This window comes from Pelodiscus sinensis, chromosome 9 (assembly GCF_052426305.1).
Source record: "Pelodiscus sinensis isolate ZL-2025 chromosome 9, ASM5242630v1, whole genome shotgun sequence".
In the NCBI taxonomy this organism is placed as follows: domain Eukaryota; kingdom Metazoa; phylum Chordata; order Testudines; family Trionychidae; genus Pelodiscus; species Pelodiscus sinensis.
The window spans coordinates 42741530-42756444 of record NC_143060.1 but is presented as its reverse complement, the minus strand read 5'-3'; the positions used below and the strand labels follow the sequence as shown (position 1 = coordinate 42756444).

At 38.4% G+C, this 14915-nt stretch overlaps 1 protein-coding gene across 7 annotated transcripts in view; it reads left to right on the top strand.

Annotated features, from left to right (window-relative positions):
• Window positions 1-14915, top strand: part of COL11A1 (collagen type XI alpha 1 chain) — a 262532-nt gene that overhangs the window by 180610 nt on the left and 67007 nt on the right. For all 7 annotated transcript variants that reach the window (XM_075936624.2, XM_014571895.4, XM_075936623.2 and 4 more), the window contains 5 exons: window positions 653-760; window positions 4192-4299; window positions 5583-5636; window positions 13258-13311; window positions 13688-13795. In XM_075936624.2, the coding sequence (XP_075792739.2) occupies window positions 653-760; window positions 4192-4299; window positions 5583-5636; window positions 13258-13311; window positions 13688-13795 (432 nt within the window). The remainder of the gene's footprint in view (window positions 1-652; window positions 761-4191; window positions 4300-5582; window positions 5637-13257; window positions 13312-13687; window positions 13796-14915) is intronic.

Sequence of the window (14915 nt, the reverse complement as noted above, 5' to 3'; positions counted from 1 at the left end):
TTTTGTATTTTTGTAAAATAATGGAGCCTTGCATTTTGTAATGTTTTGAAGTCAATAAGACCAATAATACTTTGAGGTGTTTGTGTTCCTCAGAGGCAGATTTCTGCCCCATGTGGAGCTCTTTATCTTCAATGCACAGCATAATGTATGACCTAGGCATTAGTTCATAGTAAGCTAATTCCTGAAATATTTAGACTTCAGATCCTGCCAGGCCACGGATGTTGCCGGACCAGAGAGTCGCAGATTTAAGATTCAACCTATAGAAGCATCTTACAAAGGCATTTGTATTGATGAAGTCTAAGTGACCAGGACCAGGCAATCTTCCACTATTTCTAACTCAGATAATACTCCACATACTTCAGAATGCTTGTTGCCACTTCTCATCGATTACAGTCAAATGTCTGAGACCAGATGGGCACCGCTGGGCACTACTGTACAGACAGCAAAAGCTTATCTAAATATTCTTTAGAATATAAATCCATGACCCAAATCCATGAAATCTCCTTAGTAGTGCATAATAGGCTTTGAGAATACCCATCTGTATCAAGACTTATTGAAGGATACTGAAGGAGCTTTGAAGCTGAAGAACAGTGAGAAACTTAAATTGACTATATTAGAATTCTTTTCATACGTAGTATTTTTTTTCTTTCAGGGGTCTCCAGGTGAACGTGGATCAGCAGGTACTGCTGGCCCTATTGGTCTACCAGGCCGTCCAGGTCCGCAAGGTCCCCCAGGCCCAGCGGGAGAGAAGGGTGCTCCTGTAAGTGATTCCAAGGAGATGGCACATAAGACTGTTATAGTACAAAAGTTATTACTTTTCATTCAAGAACTTCATCTGTTCATACTCCAGGACTTCCCCATTGTGTATGTGCCCAGCTCACCTACCCTATTCCCTTTTTATTTACAATACAAAAAACTGCAAATTAAATTAAACTGGATGATAACATATTTTTGCACATCACTAGGAGGGAGAATTAAACAAGGCTAAATCATTATTGGTACAAAGGAGGCAGAATCCATTCATAAAATATTTTGTCAGATTGTAGTTTTGATTCAGATTTTTTACCCTGCTTCCATGTAGTAGAGTGCAAATTTATTTCTCACTTCATTATCAAATTTTATTACCATTCATTGCTATTTTCCATTATATTCTCTCTCAGTAATTGGTGCTTTACTGGCACATTTTAGTCTTTGATGTGATCATTGATGAATACCTAACTAATCATTTTTTCAGACTCTCACCCTGCTTTTATTTTAGGAACAGAAAGCACACCAGAATTGTTTTTATTCATTGTTTTTGTTGTGCCTTTTATATTATTTCCATTCTTATTTGCTGTCTCCTCCCCAATTTTTTTCACCTGAACATTTCAAGAGACATTTTGAAAATGTGAAATAGCTGGTGACAGTCAGGCACACAACTACATATTAATTCCCATGTGATATAAAATGATGAGCTCTATTGTTGTACCTATATGAGTCCCTATTATAGTTTACTAACCTTATGGAGAAAAATTCTAGAGGATTTGAACATCATGGGTTTGAATATCAAACTGAAACATACAATGTAAGGATGAGCTTAGAAGCCAGTGGGTTGTACATGCCACACAGCACCCTGGGGTTCAATTCTGGAGCCTGGAAAGGAACTGTCTTGTAAGTTATTCCAAAAGTTTCATGGTCTGGACTCTGTGCCCTGTGGAACAGGCTGAAGGAGAAAGCTAGCCTGCTCAGCAGAGCCTATTTGCCAACAGCTTGGTGTGATGTATGGACTTTTCTGAGTTTGTTACAACAATGACACCATACTGAATTCAAGCTTCACAGAACTGTGTGTTTGTATCTTAATATTTAAACCTGAAAATTTCTAGATTTGCCATGTCCTATTCCTGATTTAGCACAAAATATCTCCCATTTCAACTCAAAGTGGAATTTAGCATTTGACATTACATGCATACATAGTCAGCCTTCATAGTCTTATTGCAAGCTAACAGTGTGAAGCTGGTTGAGATTTCGGCTGATTTGCACTATTAATAACTGAGGGTATATCTACACTAGCCACCTAGTTCGAACTAGGGAGGCTAATGTAGGCATTCAAAGTTGCAAATGAAGCCTGGGATTTAAATATCCTGGGCTTTATTTGCATGTTCCCATCCGGTTGCCATTTTGAAATTCCACTAGCCCGAAGTAACTGATCGTGGCTACACGGGGCAGTGAAACAGCAATTCGAACTAAGTCTTCAGTTCAAATTAACTGTTACACCTCATTCCAAGAGAAGTAACAGTTAATTCTAACTGAGGACTTAGTTCGAATTGCCGTTTCACTGCTGCGTGTAGCTGCAGGCAGTTACTTAGGGCTAGTGGAATTTCAAAATGGCAATCGGACAGGAACATGCAAATAAAGCCCGGGCTATTTAAATCCCGGGCTTCATTTGCAACTTCGAATGCCTACATTAGCCTCCCTAGTTCGAACTAGGGAACTAGTGTAGACATACCCTTAGGGTGTAGCTTAAGTCGAAATAACTTATTTTGACTTTTGGCACTGTCCACACAGCAGTTATTTCGAGATAGAGCACTCTTCCCCTGACTTCCCTAAGGGTATGTCTACACTTCATTCCTCTCTCTCAAGAGGAATGCAAATGCAGACACTCACAATTGCAAATGAAGCAGGGATTTAAATATTCCGCATTTCATTTACATAATTGCATTATGGCGCTATTTTGAAATAGTGTATTTCAAGAGAAAAAAGGGGTTATTTCAAGATAAAATCCTTCCCTCAAAAAAAACCCTTACAACTCAAGTAAGGGTTATTTTGAGAGAAGGGTTTTATCTCGAAATAACCCCTTTTTTCTCTCGAAATAACGCTATTTTGAAATAGCACCATAATGCGATTATGCAAATGAAGTGTGGGATATTTAAATCCCCTCTTCATTTGTAATTTTGGGAGTCTGCATTTTCATTCCTCTCAAGAGAGAGGAATGAAGTGTAGACATACCTTTACTCTTCAAACAATGAGGGTTACAGGATTCAGAGAGGGAAGCCTGTTATTTTGAATTACTTCGATATAACAGGCGTGGTGAATAGACACGCATTACATTATTTTGGAATAACTGACGTTATTCTGAAATAACACTCCTGTGTAGACATAGCCTTAGTTATTTACAAGTTCTGTTGGACAGTGGTGCACTGAGGAATTTAGGGACCAGATTCTCTACTGCATTGAGCTTCCAGTTGGCACAGATATAGTCAGGTTGTCAGGGAACCAATTGCACATCCCTGATTTTTGGCCAAGTTCCACGTGCAGGTTAGAACTGCTTGAAAACTGTTCTAACGTGTCAGGGAACAGTGACTGCCAACAAACTATCCGTCAGCAACGGGTAACTGCAGTTCATTGTACATATCCATCCTTACCTGAAGAATAACCTTCCTTGTGCCCAATTTATCCTTTGTGCTAGAAATTGGAGGCAAGGTGGTTTGGAAACTTTCTCAGCCAGGTACACACCAATTGGGATTCCTTCATGTCAGGAAAATACCTAGCATGGTTATGACCATTCTGATGTAGTAGTACTGGGAATCTCTTTAAATGTGAATAATTATGTTAGGGAAGCTTTTAAACTTGTTAAATTGTTCTAGCACAAAATGCAAAGATGATTAATTATTGTTAATTAAAATGGGTTGTGTGGAAAAGAAATGTTTGGACACAAGTGCTAAATTGGCCTCGAGTATTACTCTTTTATAGTCACCGAAGGGATGGAGTTGATACATGGTATCACTAAATATGTCAGTATTTGTGAGATGCAGCATTGTTGTAACAGCATTGGGCCCAGGGTTTTAGAGACAAGGTAGGTGAAGTAAAATATTTTGTGGGGTCAACTTGAGATACAGAGGACCTTTTCTGTAATGCCATGAAGAAGAGATCTGTGAAAACTTGTCTCTTTTCCCAAGAGAAGTTGTCCCAATAGCAGATATTAGCTCACCCACCTTGTATTTCTAATGTTTGTGAGAGATTTTCGTTTGATCTTTTTGAGCATGATTATCTGAAATCAATTTTTTGTTATATGGTGGCCTCTATCACAAACACACAAACAAATTTACGTGTTGCTGTAAAACAATTTGCATATTGGTTGATGAAGTATGACTTCATTATACTAAAGCCTTAATTACTCTGTTGTGATAATAAAGATGATTTTTCTTCCTTCAGGGTGAAAAAGGTCCTCAGGGTCCTGCAGGACGTGATGGAGTACAAGGTCCTGTGGGTCTTCCAGGTCCTGCTGGTCCTGGTGGCTCTCCTGGAGAAGATGGTGACAAGGTAAGCCTTATTGTTTGCAATTTGTCTGCTGGTGAGATGATTAATGCACCAAGGGGACTTGCAGTAGCTGTCATCACATTAGACACAGTGGCTAAACAACCCCTTTCATGAAAAGGAAGTCAGACATGTAAGCAGCAGAAGTCATAGGGGATCAGGATCCATGTCCAAGCAATTGTAGAACACTTTAAGATTCCTAACAGTAAAGAATTGAGATGGACACTGTAGCAAAACAAAGCAGGAATATGACATTAAAATTAATTTTTGCCTATATAAAAATCTTTTCTGGAGGATCGCGTCCAGACTGGTGCTTTTCTCCGGCTTATCTACAAGCCGGAAAAAAGCGGCAGCCATGTTAATGCAAATGCCGCAGGGGATATTTAAATCCCCAGTGGATTTGCCTATTCCAAAGTGCTACATTTGCATCCCTATTACGGAATAGGGGCCAATGAAGACACAGCCTAAGTGTTGGGAGCATAAAAACAAAGGGATTAATTCTTCCTGAGCCCACTAACTCCAAGAAGAGTTGAGGTACTCATCACCTTTCAGAATTCAGTTTAGATTTGGTCTAGTATTATTCTTTGAAACCCAGCATAGTTTTAACTAACTTCAATAACACAAATATACGTACTTTGGGGTTTACATTTTAGTGCCTGGCTGTGTTATTTGTGTTATTACATAATTAGGAATTAGTATGCTCTAGGAACTATTTGGGGGATTTTCTATGGCTTGTGCTATATAGATGGTCATAATGGTCCCTTCTGATCTAGGAATCTATGAATATATGAACCCACAGAGGGTCCTTGTGTTAAATCACATGAGCTGTCTTTTATTATTATGCTAAACCAAATAAAACTTTCTGAGATAGTTACTGGGTAATTTGAGTAATGCTGAGGTTTTGAAATACCATGCACAACAATGAGAAGCAGTTATTGTCACATGTAATTAGATTAGTCTATAAATCAAGATACTTTCATTATCAGTTCATATTGAAACTGACATGAGAAAAAACAGTTTCCTTTATTTATAACTCAGTTGTAGTACACTTCAAAGCCAGGTCATGTTGCATTTTTCCGCATGCCAGTCAATACCTGGATTAGTCTGTCACACCAATGTGATTGATCCGTACAAAATTGTTCCCCTTAGGCCTTCACACTTGAAGCTGCAGCATAAAACAGGTAGCATAATCATGTTAAAGGTGACATTTAAAGATACAGTGATATTGACTGCAGTTAGGAGGTAGGTCATTTTAAAGAAGAAACATAACTTCTGGCTTTCAATTACAGGGTGAAATTGGTGAACCAGGTCAGAAAGGCAGTAAAGGTGACAAGGGAGAAAATGTGAGTATCTAACTACTTCATCTGGTATATTGGCTTCACTTTTTTATTGCTTTTGAATTAATTACTGTACTCTATCTAATGAAGCATTTGCTAAGCCAGCAGGACCCAGGCATATGTCTCACATAGACCCACACACTTCAACCATTAGAAACACAAGAAACTGTCAATCCCACTGCGTGACTTAATTACAACTTTAAAGTATTTACATCAAGTTTTCACGTAATGTTAACAATACTCTACATAAAATAGTGAGTATTCTTTTACATTCAGTTGGTTAAGGTTATGACTAAGACATAGGGGGTAGAGAGTAACAAAGAGCATATATACTAGTACTCATGACTACACTAGTATACAATACAAATTGATTGTGAACATGAGATGCCAGTGTGGAAATGGGTCCAGAATTTTATTCTAAAGATGTATCCTTTAGGAAGCTTTTGAAATGTATTTTACTATCATTGAGCTAACTCCATGGATCTCTGAGGTTCAATTCAGAAGGCTGCCCAGAAGTGAGATATTTAATGCAAACTTTCAAATGTGTCAAGTCATGAACCTCCGAGCCTAAGTGAACAGACTTATGCCAGCAGAGATTGATGAAGCACATTAGAAAAAACAGTGTTGATACTACAACTCAGGTCGCAGCTCAGCTTCTCTAGACCACCCAGCCACATGGCTGCAATTTGGGTGGCTAACCCAAGTCTCTACCAGACCTATATTTAGATTGCTAATGGAGCCCCACTAGTCTATGTCTGTCTACTGGAATGGGAGGGTCACTCTCTGCTGCAGTTCAAACTTACCCTAATACTCTCTGCTGCAGTTCAAACTTACCCTAATGACCCACTGAAGTCAGTTGAAAGATTCCTATGAACTTCCTTATTTAAATCCCGGGCTTCATTTGCAACTTCGAATGCCTACATTAGCCTCCTTAGTTAGAACTAGGGGGCTAGTATAGACATACCCAAAGTGAGTTAGTAAGAGCTCAGTGTAAGAGTAGCATAATCAGTCACTTTAAATATATTGCAAATCCCTATCATGAAAAAGATGATGTATTATTAAATATGCATCTAGATCTAGAAATGGAGAATGTTCTTAGCAACTGTCAATTGTATGATTATAAATCTTCACATCAAACAGCATCTTGTTTAATACAAGGCATGTCAATTAACATTTTTATTATATTTTTGTAGGAGACTATGTAGCAAATTTGTTCTGGAAATGTCATTTTTATAAAAAATAAGAGTGTCCTTCTGCAGTTATTCATGTGAAAGACTCTTACTTTTTCAGTTCCGCATGCAGCAAATGTATACTTGTCACAATTTTGTTTTGTCAGATCAAATCATAAATGTTGTAGTAAAATATTTGCAATGGCCCGTTAATGTAGTGAAGATATTATAGATACGGTTGAGAAAGCACATCTATTATAAGTCCATGTTTTCTGGAGAATATACTTAGAAAAGTTACTGAACAAACTCCCATTTGGAATTAAATTCCTGGCATTTATCCTCAACCTAAAGGTGAACTTGTGGGTGAAAATTTCTATTTGACCATTTTTATATTTTACATGAGAACATTTTAAAATAACTTAATTTTTCCAAGCTCACATTTTGTGCCCAGGTAACTGTAAACTAGTTTTATTAATAATTATCATTGTTGTAAACTTTCTCTGATGTAGGAACAAATCCCACTACTGCTTATGTACACAAATATGTACATAAGCATGGTGTCCCTCTATGGAAGGAAAAGGGAAGGTTTTGAGGTTTTCACATATTTGTGCAGCTCCAGACTCCAGTTCCATTCAGGGTCTGTATGTGGCTGCATACAAATCCTCCTGTTCACCCCCTTAAAGCTGTGCAAGACTTCTTCATCATGTCTCTGAAAACTTTAGTATCAGTAATGCAGCAATGGCAAAAGCGCGGTTAATTTGATCATTTAGCTAATCAGAACCATTTTCCAGAGGGTTATTTTCTGCTATCCTTGCAGTGGGACATACTTTACTGAAAATTCAATATCTTATTTTTTTTCATTAGCCAAAATATTACTGTCTCCCATTTTCTTATGTAGATGTTTAAGCAAAAAATGTGTATTTAGCAAGACTTTAAGGACATAATTACAGGTTAGTGCCTTTTAAGCTTCTCAGCACAGCTTCTTGATCTGGGCATGAAGATGAAGATTCAGTCCATAGCCCTTAATAAGAATTAAAGCTTTTAGTATGTTTCAGGAGCCTTCCTGAAAAAGTAATTGCAAAGTAAGTTTGAAAAATTATATCCAGCACATACTTAATACCCAAGGGTGTGATTTCAGAATGAGTTTCTGTGAATCTTGCTTTCTCTCCCACGATCCAGAAGGGGAGGGGTAGAATGTGTCATCTTGGGCTCCCTTCAAAGAGCCTGCATTCAAGGTGACAAGCACCTGAACCTCTCGTTTCAGATGACTTTAGGTTCATGTGTTTGTATCCTGATAGAAGTGAAGGAGGGGAATTTGGATCTATTAAGATCAGAGGGTCATACGTGAAGATGTTTAAGACCTAACTGTTTTTCAGAAAAATCTAAACATCTTCTTCCATATCTTTATTGAGCCCCCTTCCTCCCCCCCAAAAAAGTATTTATGGTTTGGGGCTTTGACTGGGTGATATTTAACTAGAAACCTATATTGATAATGGCTGCAAAGGGGCCATCTACCAGCTAGGGATATCTGTAGTTCATTTCTACAGGGGTGCCCCTCCATGCCCTGACCCACCCCTAACAATGGACAATTGCAGGTACAAGTGCTGTCTCTGCTAGCTATAACCCCCAGATTTCTCCATGCCAACTAGGGTTTACAATTTGCCTTTTGTGACACTTCAGTGAAGGAACAGAGAATTATTTGGAGGGCCACTTTTAAACAAGGTTAATAGAAGATACTAAGCGGGAACTGTATTTGGAGGGCTAAGTGAGATTTATGAGCTCCAATGGCCTTGTCTTGATTGCAGAGAGGTGAATTCGTCTTGAGAGCATAGAAGCAGCAGCTGATATTTGCAGTGCAGTCTAGCGAATTTAGATACATGTTCCATTTGTAGTAATGTAAAGTCATTCCATTAGCTGCAACCTCGTTGGAACAAATGCAGGAATATCATATTAAGGTGTTTCACTGAAGAGACTGAAAACATTTGCCTGTCCCACTGCCATAATGGTATTTGTACAGTCGGTCAGAAACTCATCAATACAATGAAGGTAGAAAGAGCACAAGAGAAAAGTCATGAGAGCCATAGAAATGGAGAAAAATAAATAATTTAAGACAATAAAATGTTTTAAATTACCATTACCATCCTTGATAAAATTCCTAGACCAGAATAAGCTCTTTTAACTCAGTGAGGCCCTAAATGACATTAGAACACCGAGCAAATGGAAGGACAGGAGCAAATTTCTACCTAGGTTGAAATTCCCAGTTTAAAGTGCACTCCTTGTGGCTGGAGCAAGCTTTATACTGCCTTGATCCCACCCCAAACAGGTTCCTTCAATCTACTCTCATCACCTGATTCACAACAGTGTTTTATATATCACCAACGCAAGCCTATCACAAAGCAACACCCAGAGCTTTCGCACTTTCTGTGATGATTCCTTGCATCACACCACCCCTTTGCTAATTTGCCCACGACAGCATTCAAATATTAGCTGTAGTGCTCAGCTATGTCTACACTGGCATAATTTTCCAGAAATGCTTTTAACGAAAAAGTTTTCCGTTAAAAGCATTTTCGGAAAAGCACGTCTAGATGGCAGGACGCTTTTCCACAAAAGCACTTTTTGCGGAAAAGCATCCGTGGCCAATCTAGACACGCTTTTCCGGAAAACAAATCTCTGCGGTCTACACTGGCCCTTTTGCGCAAAAGTTTTTCGGAAAAAGTCTTTTGCCCGAACGTGAGCAGCATAGTATTTCCACAAAAGCACTGACAATCTTACATGATATTGTCAGTGCTTTTGTGGAAATTCAAGCGTTCAGTGTAGACAGCTGGCAAGTTTTTCCGCAAAAGCAGATGATTTTGCGGAAAAACTTGCCAGTCTAGACACAGCCCTCCTGTTTTGTAAAAAGGGCAAGGGGAAATTCCAGCAATGTACAGTACATCCCTTCACAACCAGATAATATTGCATTTTTTTTTCTTTTGACATATGGGTCCATCCGATACACTCTTATTTACAAAGAAAATATTGCACAGCTCTTGTTGTTAACAGCAGTTTGAATCCGATCCTTTAATCCATTGACACTCTGAGTTCAGTGGGAGTTCCATGCAGAGATCTTGCAAGAACAAATCTTCTGGAGATTGTGCTAGTGTGTGGGGTGGGAGAAGTTTACGAGTAGCCTCCCACTTGTGCTGGGTTCCAGCAAACTGAAAATCAGAAGAAAATATTTGTCCAGAAAATGCTCAGAATTTGTTAGCAAACTGAAAAAGTCTGGCCAGCTTTAGCAACATGAAGGAGTGCATGTCTTTCTTTAAAATGTTTTGCTGTGGGTAGGAGACTTGCCAGGGTAGTGGTGCACTCAGCTATGAGTCTCTATTCAAGGGCAAATAATTGAACTCTGACATCTCTCACTGCTGGTGACTAGTATCACCACCAGGCTACAGACTAGTCAATGCCCAAGTACTTCTATTGAAGCTTTTCCACTTTGTATTAATATATACACATTCATTAGGTCAAACAGAGCGAGCAAGCAAATACTTTTTAACCTAGTGATTAGGGCACATGCCTGGACTTTAGAAGATATGGATTCTGATCTTCTCTCTGTTAGAGTCAGGAGTCAGAGGAAGGATTTGAATCTGCATTTTCTTATCACACATTTTCTCATCCTATATGTCTTAACCATAAGGCTAATGAGTCATTCTCACTTGTTCTTAGGCCTGGGGAGAGTTTATACAAAGTGCATCAGCTGCAATAGGACAGCTTGAAAGCAAGCTATCTCATACCATTGAATTAGTTCATAAATATGACAAGGAGAAATGGGAATTCAAACCTCCCATACAAATGACCTTACCACAAACTAAAGATTATAAGGTGGGAGAGAGGATGAAGAGACATATACATACACTCGCTTTTCTGACACTGGTCCTGAATAGGCTTTTTCCTAAAACCAAGCTAATCAGTGCAAATTCACAAACAGTTTTAGGTCAACCCTAAATTGAGATTCACAGCAGATGAGTTATTCAGTCATTTCACAAACATGTCATTGCATTCTCCTTTCTACCACTTCATATTGTCTGCCTAAGATTCTGGAATTACTGCCCTTGACTATCTAAGCCGTCCACTCATTCTCCAGAGGAGCTTCATCACTTCAAGGGATGCTACTGACTGAGCTTTTCTCCATACAATCAGGCTATGTCTACACTGCAGAGTTTTTGTGTGAAAACTCGTGGAGCGTCCACACTGCAAGCGCATTATTGCACAAGTAAATTTACAGTAAATCAGAAGAGAGGGGGTTTTTGCTCAATAGATGATCCTCTTTCTATGAGGAATAACTCTTTTTTATGCAAGCGCTCTTGTGCAAAAAGGTGTGTGTGGATGGGAAACAGGAGTTTTTTGCGGAAAAACAGCCTATTGAAAGAAGCACGGGTGCCCTGGTGGCCATTCTGTTAATGACAATCAGCGCTTTCTTCCGAGTGAGTGTCCATGCAGTCTGGATGCTCTCCTGCACAACAGCACATCGCTTTTCCCATGCGTTTTTGCAGTGTGGAAGCACTCTTGCACAAGAAGTTTTTGCAGAAGATCTCTGCTGCAAAAAGTTTCTTACATAAGAAGTCTGCAGTGTAGAAGCCTCAGAGAGCTACCTGAAAATTAACAAAAGTTAATCATATTAAAGTTTTGCCCTTCCCCACGTTTTTCTCTAATATACTGGGACTGACCTGGCTAGAACAATTCTGCATAATATCAGCAGTAGTTAGTCTGGTGGATGTGTAGGAACATTTGAACTAGTTTTTCATGCTCCCTCCACTCATGAAATTACCCTGCAATATAGCTTGGCATATACCTAGTAATGCCTGTTCTTGCAACACAAATTGGAGGTCCTATTGCCTCTCCATTGACCACACATTCTCCTTTGGAACTTTCCAGGTTAATCAAAAAATCAGTCATCTTCCTTAGTAAACTTACTTTGTGTGTAAGGCAAAAGTTATACACATGAGGTTCTGAATAACGTTCATGTGAGTAGCCCTATAGACTTCAGTGGGAATACTGATATGACAAATGTTCAACCACTGTTAGTAAGTAATGCATAATTAGGCCCATAACATATATGTAGATCGAAATGATCATGTACATATGACATGTAATTTCTTATGATGATATATGTCATGATTCCTATTTACACTAAGCCTCCTTTGCATATTTCTAGAATTACAGAATGTAATTTATGACCACTTTAAAAAGTTTAAAAGAGTGTTTCTATAAATAAGACTATAGCCCATGTAGTCAGAAGAGGAACTAAAATGTAAGCCCATAAATCACAGTCCTGATATGAGGCTTTGAATCTAGACAAAGGTAGTCAAGATTTTGCTAATTTAAAGAAAAGTTGAGTTGTGAGCAAGAGGCAGTCCCTGCTCACAGAATCTGAGAAGAAAGGGAGTAGGCATGCAAAAACTTCCAGAACACCCGATTAGGAAACATCATGATACTAATACATTTTCCATAGATAACAGTAACAAAACAATCAATTCTAAGGATAAGATCAGGATGATAGCATGATGGATAGGAATGTTTCAATCAAATCAACAGGAATAAGGTAATGGGTTGTACCCTGAGACAATACTGTTTATATATGTGTATAAAGATGTTCCTTAAAGAGGGCTGTCCTTACCTGGGCTGGGGGCAGTAGAAAGTCCCACAACTGACTGAGCTGGTCTACTGCAACAGGCTCCCGTTCTTAATAATTCAGTAGAGTCTGCAGGATGCTATTGTGCTTAATTTGACACTAAACCTGGCTGGGTACCTTCATCCCTTATCTGATTTTGTGGTCATTGGGCATTCTCTTGGAGTCTGCTGTGCTGGTTATCTGCGCAGAACTAGAGCAGCACCGAAAGGCAGCACATGCATGCAGTGAATGGTTATCAACATTCAACAGAGCAAGATACCTGTCAGGACACCACATACTGCTCAAACTAGCTCACTTCTCAGAAAGGACAGAATAGAAAGTATTATGCAATCACAAAAATATTTAAAATTTTTACAGAATATGTAATACAAATAATAAGTATTCAGTTTGAAGATAGATCATGAGAACACACTTTAAGGGTTGACTTTCCTCTGTACAAATCTCATTAAAAGGTCTGATATTTTTAGTTTTGGAAAAGCCAGTATTCATTTAGATTCATGTTTGCATGGAAATCCATTTTTAAATATCCTGAAACATTATGATTGTAAGTGCTTTCAGTAAATGTCAGTTTAAAATTTATTGTAGCCAGGCAAGTCTGAGTCTTTCAGAGCTAAACAAATAATGCTTGACTGCACTGAATGTAAAAGACTTTAGAGTAATATCACATGCTCTCTGGAGGAGTATAGAAATGCTTAATAGACCTTGATCATGCAAATATTCTTCTCTCTCTGTCTACTGTTCATCTCATTCCAGATGCCAAAACTGCTGTCTTTTTCTTTTTATGCAGGGTCCTCCGGGTCCACCAGGTCTTCAAGGTCCTGTTGGTGCCCCTGGTATAGCTGTAAGTAATGCAGTTTTTATGCATAGCAAACCCAGACATTTTCAGAGTCTCATTAGGTTTACAAAACTCAGTAATGTGTTAATTCATGCTGCTTGACATAGAATAGATTTGAAATCATAACATATATGTAAAAAATGTGTCACCACACTCACAATCCAAATGATTTACACACATTACTCTTTAATACAGGAATAATGCAATTGGTGAATTGAAGCTATCATTTGGATGACTTTTTTATTGTGTATATGATAATCAGTTGCAATATCAGCTTGATACCAAACATATTTAGAGATAAGTCCACAGGCTTTAATTGAGCTCCTTCTTAATCAAGCCTGCCATCTGTTTTTTGCTCATGTCATGTGCTCCTGTCTGTTAGGGAGGCGATGGAGAGCCAGGTCCAAGAGGTCAGCAAGGAATGTTTGGGCAGAAAGGAGATGAAGGTCCACGAGGATTTCCTGGCCCTCCAGGTCCCATTGGTCTTCAGGTAAGACAATATGTTATTTTCCCCTACACCACTAATGACTATTGTTTCCACATCAGCACTTGTCTGAACAAGACAGAATTGTCTTTTATTAAATACATTGCACCATTGACTAATAATGCATAATAAGAGAACCTGTGTTTATAGATTTTTATAGACAGATACATTGATCTTAAGGCCCAGAGGGACCATTATGATCATTTACATCTGAACTCCTGCAACACTCAGGCTGTAGAATTTTACCCAATAATTCACACATTTAGTCAAATAATTGTGCATGAATAAGAGCATATCTTTTAAAAAATACATCCACTTTTGATAGAAAGACTCCAACTGATGGATAATTTATTAGATTCCATGGTAATTTATCCAATGTTGTTTCACTTGAAGCAATGGTAACATGTTATATTCCTTGTTAATACAAACAGAGATATTACTTAAATCAGAAAGATTAGAAACATTTAATTCTGGGTATACATTGTTGCCTTTATTGAAACTTGGCATGGTTTGGCTTAGACATCTCTTCCTCTCAAAATGCAGTCATTGCATAATGTAGTCAGGTAACCTAAAGGACAGGCACAAACACTATGCTCAGTAAAATGTAGTGCATGCCATTTCATGCATATAATTACAAGATAAAGATCTTGTTCTGAAAATGTGCTTTTTAATTTGCTTTAGTATAGTGGAATAGAAAATAAAGAACAAGTTGTTTAAAATATTTTACTCTTTTCCAATTAATGTATGTTAGACAATGCAGAGGTTTGAACTTGTATCTGTTTATTAAGCTATTTTATATTTTTTCATACTGAAACTATACAGTAGGGCTATGTCTACACTATGACTTTTGCTGCAAGAGGCAATGCAAATGAAGCATGGATTAGCATTTTCCCGTGCTTTATTTGCAAACTCTCTTTCATTCCTTTTTTTGTGTTAGGGGTTTTTGCACAAAAACAGGCAGTGTGGCCATAGCCATTTTGTGCAAAAACCAGTTTTTCCGCAAGATCCTTATGCCTCTCCAACACAGGCATAAGGATCTTGTGGAAAAAGAGGGGTTTGTGCAAAACAGCCATGGCCACACTGCCTGTTTTTGTGCAAAAGCCCCTAGCGCAAAAACGGAATGAAA